Here is a 17,567-nt window from a genome sequence, read left to right on the forward strand (position 1 = left end):
GATGGATATCTATTGTTGTATTTTTATTCCACCAAAATTACTTAACCCAACATTAATTAGTCAACATTTTCTTTCCTGATGGTTTTTTGTTTTGTATTTATTTATTTTTGAGACGGAGTCTTACTCTGTCACCCAGGCTGGACTGCAGTAACACCATCTCAGCTCATTACAACCTCCACCTACCAGGTTCAAGCAATTCTCCGGCCTCAGCCTCCCCAGTAGCTGGAATTGCAGGTGCTGGTCACCATAACCGGCTAATTTTTGTATTTTTAGTAAAGACACGGTTTCTCCATGTTGGCCAGGCTGGTCTCGAACTCCTGACCTCAGGTGATCTACCCACCTTGGCCTCCCAAAGTGTTGGGGTTACAGGCGTGAGTCACTGCACCTGGCCCTAATGGTTTTTTAATACTTCCTTTGTGCTATATTAAATACTCACATATATTGGAGTCCATTTCTGGATTAGCTGTTTGGTCCTTGGGATCTATTTGTCAGTTTTTACCATGGAACTATACTCTTTTACCTTCAACTGCTTTGCCACATATTTTTAATATCTGAGAATGCTAGTATACCCTATTATATTCTTCCATTAAATGTTTCTCTGAGAATTTTTTAAAGGTATTCTAGTATACTTATCCTTTTATATATACTTTGGAATCATTTTGTCAAATTTAAAAAACCATTCTGGGATTTTTCTTGAGACTGAATTAAATATGTAAATTAATTTGGGGTTGGCAAATAAGCATTTTACATGTTAGTTTTCCTATCCAGGAACATAACATAACAATCAATCTAATATAACAATCCATCTTCTCCACTCACTCAAAAATCTTTTGTTTTAATTTTCCGTAAGGTTTCAAAGTTGTATTCATGAAGATCTTCTCATAAGTTTAATTTACTCTCAGGTACTCTGTGTGTGCGTGTTGCTATTAGAAATTGGCTCTTTTTCTGGTCAGCTTATTTTCCTACAGTTGTAGATAAATGTTGGCAGCACATGTATATATGTATCTGTGTGTGTATACTTGCGCTGCCTAGTTTCCTATATTCCATACTAGTTCCAGCTGCTTATAGAACGGAATCCTTGGCTTTTCTAGGTATATAATCATGTAACTAGGAAATACTGATATTTTTGTCTCTTTCTTCCAATAACCCACATAAAACTAGACTGGCTTACTGGGTCTCAAAACCAGCCACAGCATAGAATTTCACTATAAAAAATACTAGTGACCAGGCGCGGTGGCTCACACCTGTAATCCTAGCACTTTGGGGGGCCGAGGCGGGCAGATCACTTGAGGTCAGGAGTTTGAGACCAGCCTGGCCAGCATGGTGAAACCCCGTCTTCACTAAAAATACAAAAATTAGTCTGGCAAGGTGGTGGACGCCTGTAATCCCAGCTTCTTGGGAGACTGAGGCAGGAGAATCTCTTGAACACAGGAGGCGGAGGTTACAGTGAGCCGAGATCATGCCACTGCACTCCAGCCTGGGGGACAAGAGTGAAACTCCATCTCAAAAAAAAAAAAGAAAAGAAGAAAGAAGTACTAGTCACTCTCAAATAGAACTAAAAATAAATTGAAATTTTCACATAAGTTTTTAAAGAATACCTAAGGAAGAATCCAAACATAAAACAAAAATCTCTTTTTCTCTCTATTTCCTATCAATCTAGTATGTAATATTATTTCACACAGGGAGCTGCCCTTCTCTCCAACTTCCTCCCAAAACTCTTTCTGTCCCAAATTTCCCTTCAAAACCATCTCACATAGAACCAAGTCCTTCTGTCCCTTACCTCCCCCCCAAAAAATGTCCTGGATAATTCTTTGCAACCATATTTATATGATAAATATACTGACTTCACCTGCTGGCTTTCCCAGTTCTCTACTTCACCATTGCCCTAATTAATAAGAAGTGTCCCCAGTGGCAGATAGTCAATAGAAGCTAACTTAGAATGTGGTGAGGATGAGAGAAGAAAGGGATTCAGGCCACCCACATCTAAATGTAATGTATTTATTAAACAATGACTTTGAGTGATTCTCATTAGCCAAGAATATCTATTGTTAAGTCATGTAGTTCTCTAAACAACCTTTGAAGGCATTATTTTTATGGCATTTTTGTGACACATGGAAGCTTTCATGAACCAATTTTTATATAACTGTATATAATTTTCCATTTTAAAAAATGTGAAAATTGATACTTCCATAAGGCAACTGGGGATAACCCTGGATGCCCTCTGGGGTCAGGAAAATGCTTTGGTGCCACCTGCCGGTTTCCAAAGATGTTTCAGGAACTTGCTCCTGTTGACTTCCAAATCTTTTTTTTTTTTTTTTTTTTTTTCAACTCCTAGCTCCCTCCCAGCACATTTCAAAATAACCAGAAAAAATAATTATAACTTTTTTGGTAGCAAGAGCACAAGTGGTCAAGCTTATAAAAATGCAAATAAATGTGATTAGGATGCAATATAAAGAAACACATACTTCTCAATCATTTAGTCAAATTTTGTTTAGCACTTGCCAAAACGTAGATTTAATATGCTGACTTTACATTGCTAATTACATACATCCGATTTGTTTTCTCGTTATTTTTCTTTCTTTTTTTATTTTTACTTTTTGAGACTCCCTCTGTTGCCCAGGCTAGAGTTCAGTGGCGCGAGCTCAGCTCACTTCAACCTCCGCCTCCCAGGCTCAATTGATCCTCCCATTTTCAGCCTCCCAGGTAGGTGCGTGTTACCATACCCGGCTAATTTCTGTGCTCTTTGTAGAGGTGGAGCTTCCCCATGTTGCTCAGACTGGTCTTGAATTCCTGGGCTGAAGCGATCTGCCAGCCTTGGCCTCTCAACGTGCTGGGTTTACAAGCGTGAGCCACTGAGCCCAGCAACAGATATATTTTCACATGGCTGGTATCCCATCAGTTGTGATATATGATGTAAATACTCCACTAATAATAAAACTTTGAAGTTTCTGAAACTTTTACTTTTATTATAGTTAGAATAATTCTAAGTTATTCCTATAATAATGCTGCACTTATTCACTTGCATTCTGATACACATTTCTCGAACAGGAAGGAGATACAGATACAGCTTATGCACTTTACATTCACACACTCAGTCAGTCAATAAATATGTATTGTTAACCACGTCCCAGGTACTTCACTTGGTAGTTAGGATTTAGTAGTAAACGTGAGAAAGTCTTCAACATCATTCTTAGATAAAGGTAGGATCCTGATCTCTGCATATCACAAATCATACAAAATAAATTTGCTTAAAAATGTGGGAACCTGCCTTTCAAAACCTGCCATTTAGCACTACTGTGGCATAACCTATAAACCTAAACGTAGACCCTCATGATTTATGCATTTAAGCTTGTGGGAAATAGGGCTCTTGTCCCATGTTCTGAAACTAAAAGACAGCCCTGTCTGAATACCCTGAATATCCGTGGATTGTACTGTTTCCGGACGCTGCTTAAGAGCATAGGGAGAATTTGGTTTTTGTTTGTTTGTTTTTTGTTTCGTTTTATTTTTGAGACGGAGTTTCACTCTTGTCGCCCAGGCTGGAGTGCAAATGGCACAATCTTGGCTCACGGCAACCTCCACCTCCTGGTTCAAGAGATTCTCCTGCCTCAGCCTCCCTAGTAGCTAGGATTACAGGCATGTGCCACCACTCCTGGCCATTTTTTTTTTTTAGGAGAGACGGGATTAGTATTATTAGTAGAGACAGGGTTTCACCATGTTGGCCAGGCTGGTCTCAAACTCCTGACCTCAGGTGATCTGCCCACCTCAGCCTCCAAAGTGCTAGGATTACAGGCATGAGCCACCGCACCTGGCCAGGACCCGACCAGGATGATGAATACAGAAATGCTTAGGTAAGAGAAAAGTTAATTTGTCACACTCTTCCTTTCAAACTACATGAACATATTTTTGCATTATAAAGTATTCTATCTAAGTAGTTTCAAAAATGTAATTTCTTATTTCCTTCCCCGCCACCCCCTCCCCCACTGCCAATTTATGGTTCTGGATATACTCAGGAATTAGTGTAGAATGCTCAACAATCAGATATGGTTGCTGAGGAACATCTAACAATATTAAACAATTCACATACTCTGAAATTTGAAAAGAGGTAGATACAGACATAACATGAATGAAGGGTGATACCAGTTCTTTACACTGGCAACTAGGTGGACATTGAATGATATGCTTGTGAGTAATTTACTTTTATGAAAACTTTCATTAAGTAATATTTACCAAAAAACAAATAAAACTTTAGATTTATTTAAATGATTTTACTTAAAATTTTGTCACTAATTAAACTCTGTCTCTACTAAAAATACAAAAATTAGCGGTGTGGTGGCGGGCACCTGTAATCCCAGCTACTCGGGAGATTGAGACAGAAAATTGCTTGAACCAGTGAGGCGGAGGTTGTAGTGAGCTGAGATCGTGCCATTGCACTCCAGCCTGGGCGACAGAGCAAGACTGTCTGAAAAGAAAAAAAGGCCGGGTGCGGTGGCTCACACCTGTAATCCCAACACTTCAGGAGACTGAGGCAGGTGGATCACAATGTCAGGATATCAAGACCATCCTGGCCAAAATGGTGAAACCCTGTCTCTACTCAAAATATAAAAATTAGCTGGGCATGGCGGTGCGCACCTGTAGTCCCAGGTACTCGGGAGGTTGAGGCAGGAGAACTGCTTGAACCTGGGAGGCAGAGATTGTAGTGAGCTGAGATCGCGCCACTACACTCCAGCCTGGGTGACAGAGTGAGAATCTGTCTCAATAAATAAATAAATAAATATGTTGTCACTGATTATATTTTACATCTTACAAGAAAGGTGCAAAAGATTTAATGTATTGCTTTTTAATTTAATTTATATTTTTATTAAAACATTCAAACTTTCTACATTTTGAATATAATTAAATTTTGCTTTTAATCCTTTTTGATCATTATTTCTGATAGAACACAATTACATAAAAATCTTGATTAAACAGCATACACAGTAATTTTGCTGAAATGAAGGCAAATTTTCATGGGCTAAATATATAGGAAATCTATTAACTATAGAAGCCTTTATTACTCATCCAAAACCATCAGCCAATCAATAGGACACCTGGACAGGTATGATAATAAGTCAATGCAATCAGATTTTGCTGATTTTCAGCTATATAAAAACATTTTTATTTTGCCATTATAAATGTTTGCCGCCAATATTGAGAGTTATAGCATATCCTAGTTAATAATGTGTTAAGTTGATTCCTAACTTTTAAATATTTATACCTACAGCAGTGAGTCCATCTGTACTCTTTCTCAGGCTCCCTAAATCTTAGGGATGGGCTTCCTGCCACCCTGCTGAAGCCAGTATTATAGTGAGGGAATACAAGAAATAAACTGGTAACCAAACAGACAAATCAGGTCATTTCAAGTAGGGATAATGGCTATGAAGAAAATACCAGCTCGGTATATCTGATGGACAGAAAGGATCCCTTGTGATTGGAGTGGAGTAAATGCCAAGATCAATCCTACCTGGGATGACCTCAATTTTTTCAAGACTTCTCATTCAGGTATCAGTTTAAATTCAAGTTTCAGCTTAAATTTAGGTCTCAGTTTAAAGGTCGCTAACAACTCAAACTAATGACACCTTCTAGTCACTCCTATTATACGGCTTTGTATTATTGTCATCAAGCATTTATCACATTTCCTGGTTGTTTCCGGTTTATCTGTTTGTGTATTGCCTCTCTGCTGGAATGCAAGTTACACAAGTGCCAAGACCTCAGTCTTTTTTTTTTTTTCTTTTTTTTTTTTTTTTGAGACTGAGTCTCGCTCTGTCCCCCAGGCTGGAATGCAGTGGCGTGATCTCGGCTCACCGCAAGCTCCGCCTCACGGGTTCACGCCATTCTCCTGCCTCAGCCTCCCGAGTAGCTGGGACTACAGGCCCGGCAACCATACCCGGCTAATTTTTTGTTGTTTCTAGTAGAGACGGGGTTTCACCGAAAGACCTCAGTCTCTTATTCACCCCTATACCCTCAGCCTGTCGTAAGTACACATGGAATGAATCAAGGTATCTCTACTCTGGATTAAAAGGGGTGGTAGGGTAGGAGAGGGAGAATATCCTTTTAAAAAACTCATTCAAATCATTCTTACAAATTTGCTTTTTTTAAGGTAGAGTCCGTGCCATGAACAGTGATTGAAATGAGCAATAGAATTGACCACTCTACTGTGAGAACTCCGCCGCCAGTCAGAACAAAAGAATGTATGGTTCAAGTGTCTCTGAAAACAATGCTTTTCCTTCTATCAAGAAATACATGTCAATCATGGCTAAAATTATGGATTTAATAATTGTAAATAGCAAAAGCCATGAAAAGGATTATTGGGTAGGAGAATTGCAGAGCTACCTATGATCTATAACTGGTATTTTAAATTCAAAAACAAGAGAAATTAAGTTTGTTCTCGTCCTCAATTGAATAATCTGTGAGACAGGCACATAATTAGAAAGTTCGAGGATGTAATAATCAGAACAAATCCAAATAATTCTCTTAAAATGGAAAAAAAATATAATTCAAGATTATTACATTTTTTAAAACCAAAGCTTTTTTTAAAAAATTACATTTATGAACATCTAACTTGTTTTCCTTTTTACTTTCCAAAGTAAAATTTGGCATGGCACTATATGCCATCACACCTGACATAGAAAGGACTGAGTCAACTCTTTGTAGCACTTTTTAAAGTTTCACTTTGATAAAGCTTTTAAAAAATATATAGGGTATTTTTTAAGCAAGAAAAGCAAATTATCTTATCGATAAAACAGACCTGGTGTTCATTTCTTATAAAGTACCAAAAGCTGATTGCTTCTGTAAAGGTAAAATTCTTGTGACACGTTAGAAAGAAAAAAAAAAATTCCTTTGAGAGATCTGTTTGTAAGAATGAAATAGGTACTACCAGAATTTTCATGTCGTTCTCTGTAAGGCACTTAACACCACATGGAAAGAAGATTATTAACGATCAGTAGAAATACTAATTACTGAAGAAAATATTTAGTTGTTTTAAATGCTTTTAAAGCAAACCAACAACAAAAGACTGTAAATGGAAGAGAATCTGCATGAAGTATAGAAAACCAGGGCCTCCAGATTTGCAGCTGTGTTTCTGACATTCTCCAGGGAAGACAGTTACAGAAAGGCTTGACCTCCTGGCCCCGGAGAGCTCTTCAGAGAAGTTAACGCTTCCAGAAAAGATAGAGCATCCGATCTCACTCCGTCTGGAAGACGTCAGTTCATCCTAGTTCTAGCGCGTAGCACAGTGTTTTGGAAACAGATTAGGTATATTCACACATAAGGATACTGTCTCTTCCGCAACACTAATTTGTCGTAACGCCAAGAAGACCAGTGGTTGCAGGAATCTTCGCAAACAGTCAAGAGACAACTTTTAGAGGCGATGAAAACTTTGTGATTTTGACTGGGGAGGTACATTATACCAATACATGCATTTGCTAAAAGTCATCAAACTCTTCCACTGAAGTGGGTACAACTATTGTTTGTAAATTGTACCTCAACAGGATTCGACTTATTGATTTATTGATTTATTTATTGAGACAGTCTCGCTCTGTGGAGTGCAGTGGTGCAATCTTGGCTCACTGCAACCTCCGACTCCCGGGTTCCAGCGATTCTTCCGCCTCAGCCTTCCTAATAGCTGGGATTACAGGCGCCCGCCACCACGTCCGGCTAATTCTTTTATTTTTAGTAGAGACGGGGTTTCTCTATTTTGGCCAGGCTGGTCTCGAACTCCTGACCTCAGGTGATCAGCCCGCCTCAGCTTCCCAAAGTGCTGGGATTACAGGCGTGAGCCACCGCGTCCGGCTAGGATTCGTTTTGAAAGAAAAAAATATATGCGACGTACCCCTCGGGAATGGAAACAAAGAGGAGTAACAAGATCTGCCCCAAGCTCTGGGGCGGTGGAGCCCAGCATTCATAGATCGGTTTGCACTAGCAGCAGAAGCTCATCTCACGACAAACTCGGCCTCTTCCCACTTCGTAGAGTAAGGAACAAGCTCAGAGAGATGAAATAATTTAGTGGCGTTCACCCGGTCGACAGGCGCCAGCGCCAGGATTTGAACCCAAACCACGTGACTTCACAACCCGTGGCTTTCAGCACTACGCGGTGCCGCTGGCATCTAGTAAAGGCTAGATCACTATATACTGAATGAATGATTCCCGCTACGGATCCTTAAAGCCCACAGAAGGCCCATCCAGAGACCGAAAGCTTCAGACATGAGCCGCAGCGCAGACGGATAGACTGGTGCTACGCGGGCGACGCTCAGACTTGAGCCTGAGTCCGGCAGGCTGAGAGGCGGACTGAGGGGCGGGCTGAGGGGCGGGCTGAGGGGGCGGGCTTTCGTCTCGGGAGGCGGAGCTGTCTCGTCGCTTTCCCGGCAAGCTTGAACCTCTTCACTTGCCGTAGTGCGGGCAGCCGGAAGCTGCTCTACAGCGTGTTTTAGGTTTCCGGGTGAGGGTAGGGTTCCTTGGTACCATGTGGGAGCTGCTGTGAAGAGTTGTCGCATTCCAAGATATACCCAAATTCCCAGTTCCGGGTAAGGAGGAGCACAGAGCCGCTTGATGTGGCTGCGGATGGGGGCGGCATACTGAGGGAGGGTAAGAGTTTTCCGGATATCTGCGGAATCAGGTTTGAAGGAAAACCTTGGCGCGGTCGCCGGTACTGTGATTAGTTGTTAGCGCTGTTGCCATCGTCTTTGCCTCTCCGGGGTCCACAAATCTCAGGACAGCCGTGTTGTGTGTTCATGACGGCTCTGAGCGCAGAGGAAAATTGTTTGTTTATGAGGCGCCTTATAGTTTCGTAGAAACTTCTCAAAGTAGTTATGTTTTTTTAGCCTGTGTCATTAAAACTCCGCTGGCGTGAAAGATGACGTCCTTAGCCCAGCAGCTCCAGCGACTCGCCCTCCCTCAAAGTGATGCCAGCCTCTTGTCTAGAGATGAAGTTGCCTCTTTGTTGTTTGACCCTAAGGAAGCGGCCACCATCGACAGAGACACCGCCTTTGCCATAGGTGAGCCATCTTTTAACTTCGAAAAGCTCTTTGAAGCGTTTTCTGGATGTTACTTTTTTGTTTGTTTTCTCTTTTGCCTTGTCCTCTTCCTTAGCAGTTTCTAACATGTTGACGTATATTTTAAAGGAAAGAGAACATAAGAGCCAGGTGCTTGGTTCTTGAAATGTTTATGAGTAGTGGTGTCTGGATTTCACAGATGAAACGAGGTTAAGAGAGGTTAACTAATATGTCAGAAAGAAGAACAGCTAAAAGGGGATGGAGGCAGTGACTGAGAGGAGAAGTCCTCTCAGGGACTGGCCTAGTTATTGTAGGGGATAGCCAAAAAAAAAAAACAAACAAAAAGGCAATGTTCCCTGCCACGAAGTGCTTTCTGTTCTAGTAGATGAGATGGGATTTACTCTATATGTTGAAAACTAGAAATCAGTGTTTGGGACTGTATTATAAATTATATGTACTTAAAGAATTCAGAGACTTCTTAGGGGTAAGTAAAACTGTAAAAGAGGGGTGGGATGAGTTTGCTTGTAAAGAATTGTTAAATAAACTGGCTGTTTTTGAAATTTAGGATGCACTGGCCTGGAAGAATTGCTTGGAATTGATCCTTCCTTTGAGCAGTTTGAAGCACCGTTGTTCAGTCAGCTAGCAAAAACCTTGGAGCGAAGTGTTCAGACCAAAGCAGTAAACAAACAGCTGGATGAAAACATTTCATTATTCCTTATTCACTTGTCGCCTTACTTCCTGCTTAAGCCGGCACAGAAGTGTCTGGAGTGGTTGATTCACAGGTAGCTAATAGAATTACAGAAATAACTGTGGGCTAATCACTTTGGTCTTTTAAAAAATTAAGTAGTTGAGAACACTTATCAAGTGAAAGCTGAAAAATTAGGTGTATTAAGAGATTGATACAGTGTCCGTCGTGTGAGATAAACATGCTCTTCTGCCTTTAAATTCTTTTTTGTTGATAGTGAAAAGTAGAACTACTGATGATTTTGAGTAAATGGTCTAACCTCATTAGTTCTTTTTTTTTTTTTGAGATAGAGTCTTGCTCTGTCACTCAGGCTGGCATACGATAGTGAAATCTTGGCTCACTGAAACCTCTGCCTCCTGGGTTCAAGCAGTTCTCCCACTTCAGCCTCCCAAGTAGCTGGGATTACAGGCACCTGCCATAATGCCGGGCTGTTTTGTGTTTTTGTAGAGATGGGGTTTCACCATGTTAGCCAGGCTGGTCTTGAACCCCTGACCTCAGGTGATCAACCAGCTTCAGCCTCCCAAAGTACTGGGATTACAGGCTTGAGCCACCTCGCCCAGCCTAACCTCATTATTTCTAAGGAGCCCATGTCACTTTGCCATTACAGCTTGTTCCTGTACACTTGGGGCAATGAGTATTAAGCTTCTTTCTTGGCAAAATAACAAAATGGTTGGGGAAGCAGGCAGTGTTATCCTCTGAAATACCATTACTTGAGAAAAACAGTGGTAGCTAATGTGTTTTGAGCATGTATACACCAGGCCTTGCTAAGCACTTTACCTGCATTATCTCATTTAATTTTCACAGCATTCCTCTGGTGAGATTACTTGTATTAACCTTGTTTTACAGTTGAGAAAACTGAGGCTTAGAGGGGTTACGTTCCTTGAGTCACACAGCTAGTAAGTGGCAGAGCTAGGATACAACTGAAGTTTATTTCCAAGGTCTGATCTTTTATCTGCTTTGGGAATTGTCTCAATAAGTTTCCTAGGTTTATGTTCTCGCATATTGGTATCACATCACAGCATACACATTTTTGTTTTGTTTATTCTCCCATTATATATGTCTTTTTTTTTTTTTTTTAGAGATAGTCTCGCACTGTCGCCCCAGCTGTAGTGCATTAGTACGATCTCAGCTCACTACAACCTCCGCCTCCCAGGTTCAAGCAATTCTCCTGCCTCAGCCTCCCAAGCAGCTGGGATTACAGGCGCCCACCACCAAGCCCAGCTAATTTTTTGTATTTTTTGTCGTAAAGGCGAGGTCTCCCCGTGTTGGCCAGGCGGGTCTCAAACTCCTGACCTCATGATCCACCCACCTCAGCCTCCCAAAGTGCTGGTGTGAGCCTCTGCAGCCCCTGCACACGACTGTCTTTTTCATTTTTATTTTTTTTGAGTGTCGGGATTTCACGCTGTCACCCAGGCTGGAGTGCAGTGGTGTGATCATGGCCCACTTGACCTCCAGGGCTCAGATGATCCTCAGATCTCAGCCACCCAAGTAGCTGGGATTGCAGACATGCACCACCATGCCCAGCTAGTTTTTTCGTTTTTTCGTTTTTTGTAGAGATAGTATCTCACTTTGTTGCCTGGGCTGGTCTGGAACTCCTGGCCTCCAGTGATCCTCCTGCCTCGTCGGCCTCCCAAAGTGCTGAGGTTACAGGCATGAGCCACCACACCCAGTCCACCTTACATATTTTAAAAGTAGATTTCTATTCCATTAATTGGAGACATGGCCTGGCCAGCATGGTAAAACCCATCTCTATGAAAAAGACAAAAATGAGCTAGGTGCAATGGTGAGCACTTGGAATTCCAGCTACTTGGGAGGCTGAGGCAGGAGAATTAACTTGAATTCAGGAGACGGATTTTGCAGTGAGCTGAGATTGCGCCACTGCACTCCAGCCTGGGTAACAGAGGGAGACTCTGTATCAAAAAAAAAAAAAAAAAAATGGAGACATGGGGATAAACTAATTTTTTTCAAGAAGCAAGTGAGTCATCAAGAAAACATAATTTTATCTTGGGTCTTCTGATTGTCAGAACATTAGGGCAGTCAGACAAAAAAGAATATTTAAAAATCTGTAATATTTCCATCCGTTTTCTAGCACTTAATTTTACCCCCAAATAGATCATTAATGTAAGAAATACTTATACTTTCTGCATTTGATTTTTCATTTTATTTCTTCAGATAACTTATTTATTTATTCAGCAAATACTAAGTTCAGTACACAGGTAAGTACATTGCTCTTGATTACTGTTTTGAAATAAATGCCATAATAAAGGATTAAGCACAGTTTTTGGATGTAGTTCTGCCTGGAATAGTTGAAGAAAGCTTCATGGTAAAGGTAATGGCTTGGATAGTGCTAAAATTGTATGTCAAACTAATAGGCTGGGTTCAGTGGCTCACGCCTGTATTCCCAGCACTTTGGGAGGCTGAGATGGGTGGATTGCCTGAGCTCAGGAGTTGGAGACCAGCCTGGGCAACATGGTGAAACCCCATCTCTACTAAAGTAAAAAAAAAAAAAATTAGCTGGGCGTGGTGGTGTACGCTTGTAGTCCCAGCTACTTGGGAGGCTGAGGCAGGAGAATCACTTGAACTTGGGAGGTGGAGGTTGCAGTGAGCTGGGATTGTCGCGCTGCACTCTAGCCTGGGCAACAGCAAGACTCCCTCTCGAAAAAAAAAAATGGTTGAGAGACTAGTCTGGGCAACATAGGGAGACTTGGTCTCTATATGGCAATGAAAAATTAGCCAGCTGCGATGGTGCTCACCTGTGGTCCGAGCTCCTCAGGAGACCTAGGTGGGAGGATCACTTGAATCTGGGAGGTCAAGGCTGCAGTGAGCCATGATCGTGCTCCAGCCTGGGTGGCAGAGCAAGACTCTATTTCAAAAAAATAAATGAAAATTTTAAAGCTGAGAGAAAATGGGATGTAGATTTTGATGTTGAATATTCAAAGATATTGCATAGGATTGGCTGGACCATGTTGAGGGATATGCGAATGCACAATTGAGGACTTTTTAAATGCTCTGTGTCTTGCTTATGATTATGTGATTCTCACTGCTACTCATTCTAGGTTGTTTTAGCTCATTAATACACAGTTTGAGCATGTGAGGAAATAGGTGCTTATTATTAAGTTTTGTATCCAGTTGGACTGTTTGCTTTTTTTCCCCCAGGTTCCATATACATCTCTATAATCAAGATAGCCTCATTGCTTGTGTTCTGCCATACCATGAGACAAGAATATTTGTGCGAGTCATACAGCTTCTAAAAATTAATAATTCAAAGCACAAATGGTTCTGGTTGTTGCCAGTTAAGGTACGATTGCTGAATGACACATGTCTGTAATCATTACAAATCTTGATTAAGGGATTTAATTAGGAAAAAATAAGTCAGTGCTCCTGGGGATAGTCCAGATAATTACCTCCATCATTTTTATTTCCTAACTTCCAATTGAAACTATTATTAATGTTCATAATATTTAGCTTTTATTTAGTATCTGACGTCAGGCTAGGCAATGTACATTATATTATCTGGGATTATCACAAAACTTCATTTTTACAGATGAGGACAGGCTGCTTGCCAGAGTTCACATAACTAAAAAGTGGCAGAGTTGAGATTTGAACCCCAGTCTGATTCCAGAGCCTGTGCCTTTCTGTTGTACCATGCTGTTTGGCATTTTAAATTTTGGAACTGAGAACTTAAAAGTTGAAGACGAACAAAGGCAGAAAATACTTACAAAAATGAAAAGGATAAAGATAACTTCAGGGGCTTCAATAATTTATTAAAGTTGTAAGGAAGATGCTAGTAATTAATTTACAGATGAATAAAAGGATGCTTGTGTAACAGGAAGGGTCTGGGTAAGAAAAGACAGCATGATACTGTAGGCAAACCAACTGACTAACCGTTAGCACTTTGCAGCATATGGGAGGAAAGTAGACGTATGTTGTTAGCAGGAACTTTACTGCATATTGAGCATGGTGATCCAGGGTAGGAGAGGAGGCACATTGGGATGAGAGTAAGCCAACAGATCATGGGGCTGTGCACATTTGGCTGATGATGGTAGTGGGGTCAGTGTTCAGAATTAGTAAAACAGGAGGAATGAGGACTCTTTAATTAGAAGGATAATTTAAGAATCTGAATGTAAAGCACTTTAAAGAACGTTGGAGAAGGCCAGCCTTTGATAAAGCTCTTAAACTGCTTTTCACAACATTCACTCTGCCCATAGCATCAAAATTATTCTTCCTCTGATCTACCCTTGGACCTTGCTGCTCCCTAGGCATTCTTATTCCAGGTATCCAAACTCCACTCACCTACTAAAGTTCACTTAAAATTCTCCTTTCACTTAATATTTATTGAGCATCTATTACATACCATGTACAATGCTAGATGGTGGGAATAGTGGTATAAGTTGTCCATGTTCCTCGTCTATTTCTGTTCTTAGCATTATTGTAAAGCAATGACAGAAGCATATCATATTGGCTCAGAAACCATATCGAACCAGTAAAATTACTGAGAATCTAGAGCATCCAGATTATGATAAATACCTTTCAAAATGTGACATATGATAAGCCAACATTTTTCACTAAATACCTCTGCCCTCTTTGCTGACCTTCTCTTTTGAATTTCTAAGTTTACATGATTTTCTGTGTTAATTTCATCACCAACACCAGTTATAAGGAGCGATTATATTTTTAATTTATGAATTGGAGCAGTGTGAAGACATTACTATGGTACTTTTAAATAAGGATCAGTTGATGAATGTCACTAAGAGTTTGTTCTTTCTGTCAATAACAGCAATCTGGAGTGCCCTTAGCTAAAGGAACTTTGATTACCCACTGCTACAAAGATCTTGGATTCATGGATTTCATTTGTAGTTTGGTGACAAAATCTGTGAAGGTGAGCGATCTTGTTTCATGAGTATATAATTTTATGAAAAGATTGCCTGCTTTGAATGAAGAAAACATACTAAAGCATACCCTAATAACAGTAGTACTTTGGATAAATTTATTTTGTTAAATGGTCTGGTGTTTTGAAGCAGGAGTAGTTTGAGAGTCCGTGGTGTTTCTTTTGGGTTTTTTTTTTTTTTTTTTTTTTTTTTTTTAAAGAATCAATCTTTTATCACCAAAGGTGTTTTTCTACAAAAATAAATGCCTATTCCTTGCCAGATTCTAGTTACAGTGACTATTCGAAGAGGCTTCTAGAAATGTCAGGAATATTCAACCTGGGAAAGCTGTTTAAAAAATTACAAGGCCAGGCACGGTGGCTCACGCCTGTAATCCCAGCACTTTGGGAGGCCGAGGCAGGCAGATCCCTTGACGTCAGGAGTTTGAGACCAGCCTGGCCAACCAACATGGTGAAACACCGTCTCTACTAAAAATACAAAAATAAACTGAGCATGGTGGCGCATGCCTGTAATCCCGGCTATTCAGGAGGCTGAGGCAGGAGAATTGCTTGAACCTGGGAGGTGGAGGTTGCAGTGAGCCAAGATTGTGCCACTGTACTGCAATCTGGGCGACAGGGCGAGACTCCTTCTCAAACAAAAATTTAAAAAATTAAAATGTTAGGAATATCATTAGGCAGTTAATTCTTGTCACATTGTGTAGTGTATTTATTCATTGTTGCATATGGTAGTTCAGGAGAACTGTAAATATTTATTTGGCCTTTCACTTTTGTTTTGTTTTTTTTTTTTGGAGACATGGTCTTGCTCTGTCGCCCAGGCTAGAGTACAGTGGTGCCATCATAGTTCACTGAAGTCTCAGCCTCGAACTCCTGGCCTCAAGCAATCCTCCTTCCTCCCTTTCACTGTTAAATGTGTTTTGTTTGTGTTCCTTATTTCAGGTTTTTGCTGAGTCCCCGGGCAGCTCAGCTCAGTTGAGGGTGCTCTTGGCTTTCTATGCTTCTACCATAGTGTCGGCGCTGGTAGCTGCAGAGGACGTATCAGACAATATCATCGCCAAACTATTTCCCTATATCCAAAAGGTTGGCACTGCTGATGTGTTAAGTAGATTATTTTGTACTTAAAGGAATTTTCTTGCTTTCGAAAGTTTTTTTAGATTTAAGTGTTTTTAAATGGACAGTTTATTTCAGATGGTTGATGAGATTTAGCCTTTAGGTTGAAAATATGACACTTTTTTATTGGAAACTCACCAGACTGGGACCTTAATCAGGACTCTTAAGAATAAACATTGGCTGTCTGGCCCTGACGCTATCTCCTAGATTGATTTCCATAGCAGTCTTTGTACCTCACTGGAAGAAGGATGGAGCAGACAGTCTCTTCGGGGCGTAAGCAGCCTCTCAGCATTCTTTGTGCACTGGCTCCTGCCTCTCAGCGTTTCTCCTTCCCAAATGCCTTGTTGCCTGCTGCCTTCCCAGGTGCCCCATGGAGGTACTGCTTTCACTTCCCACAGTGTCCCAACTTGTTATCTTTCATCAGACTTGTCTCTTCCATTAGTGATCTGATTGAGGTCTCCCTCCCATAAGTAGGATTTTATGTATAAAAGAAGAGCTTACTGGCTCCTGTTAGGACATGCGGTAGATGTTTGAGTTGGGAAATTTTCTGAGATCCTTTTTCTCGTCCAACAGACTTATCTCTGTATCCACTTTGAAAAAGGGGTCAGCTCCTTTATTGTTTACGTCTGAAGAGTGATTGCTTATGCATTAGGTTGTATTAATCTCTATGACGTTTCTAATTTGTCAGATTAACATTTAAAGTAGCAGAAAATAATATGGTTTATCATTTTTCCTTATATTTAAAAAATATTTAGGGATTGAAATCATCTTTACCAGATTACAGAGCTGCAACATACATGATAATATGTCAAATTTCTGTGAAAGTGACCATGGAAGATACCTTTGTGAATTCATTGGCGTCACAGATCATCAAAACATTGACCAAGATTCCCTCTTTGATCAAGGATGGATTAAGTTGCTTGATAGTGCTCCTGCAAAGACAGCAGCCAGAGAGCCTTGGGAAAAAGTACGTACCATTGAATTGAGAAATGGTGCTAGTCAGAGGTGAATAAAATTATTTTGAATAATTTTTTTTGTAAGATAAGTGATTGTGTATATTTGTTTATATTGTCACTTACTGTCTAACTTGTAAAGTCAAAAGGATATGTACTTTTGCTTCTTCAAAGGCCATTCCCTCACTTATGTAGTGTTCCCGATCTTATTACAATACTTCATGGGATTTCTGAAACTTATGATGTCAGTCCTCTTCTGCGTTACATGCTTCCCCATCTGGTTGTCTCCATCATTCATCATGTTACAGGTATGTGGTTTTATATTTTTTGTCCAGAAATTTTCTTAGATTTTATCTTAAAATAGTAACTATATCCTGGTTAACGGCTTTAAAATATTTAAAATTTCTGTTTTCCAGTTGTTCTTGTGTAACTTATCTATTTCTTAAGTGAGAAACATTTGGGGTGGGGAGCAGGTTGGTTGAAGAGAGATCCTTGTTAAATGAGTAATTTCTTAGAATCCAATTTTCTTTTTTTTAGATCTGTGTTCTTAAACACTTAAATAGTCTCTTCATGAAAAAGACTAGAATAATTTTAAAATTCATTACTGAGTAAACCTTTGCCCTCTCATTTAGGTATTTAATGAACTTTAGTGATTCATTTACAGTGAATATCTCATCCAGTTGCCAAAAAAGTCTTTTCCCTACAGTAATTAAAAATATAAGACCAAGAAAATTTTTATACATAAAAATCCAAATTATGAAACAAAGCAAAAAATAATAATTAGAGGGCCAGGTGGCTCAAACCTATAATCCTAGCACTTTGAGAAACTGAGACGGGCAGATCATGGCAAA

General features: G+C 40.2%; 1 protein-coding gene across 1 annotated transcript in view; it reads left to right on the forward strand.

The window, feature by feature from the left end:
- Nucleotides 1-8,463: 8,463 nt before the first annotated feature.
- The window catches only part of HEATR1 (HEAT repeat containing 1), a 56,578-nt gene continuing 47,474 nt past the window's right edge, over nt 8,464-17,567 (forward strand). Inside the window, exons 1-8 of the mRNA XM_015126988.3 lie at nt 8,464-8,558; nt 8,856-9,029; nt 9,592-9,808; nt 12,928-13,069; nt 14,549-14,650; nt 15,593-15,733; nt 16,519-16,730; nt 16,891-17,024. Of these exons, the coding sequence (XP_014982474.3) occupies nt 8,888-9,029; nt 9,592-9,808; nt 12,928-13,069; nt 14,549-14,650; nt 15,593-15,733; nt 16,519-16,730; nt 16,891-17,024 (1,090 nt within the window). The 5' untranslated portion in view covers nt 8,464-8,558; nt 8,856-8,887. The remainder of the gene's footprint in view (nt 8,559-8,855; nt 9,030-9,591; nt 9,809-12,927; nt 13,070-14,548; nt 14,651-15,592; nt 15,734-16,518; nt 16,731-16,890; nt 17,025-17,567) is intronic.

The sequence above is a fragment of the Macaca mulatta genome, chromosome 1 (genome assembly GCF_049350105.2).
Source record: "Macaca mulatta isolate MMU2019108-1 chromosome 1, T2T-MMU8v2.0, whole genome shotgun sequence".
Lineage (NCBI taxonomy): Eukaryota > Metazoa > Chordata > Mammalia > Primates > Cercopithecidae > Macaca > Macaca mulatta.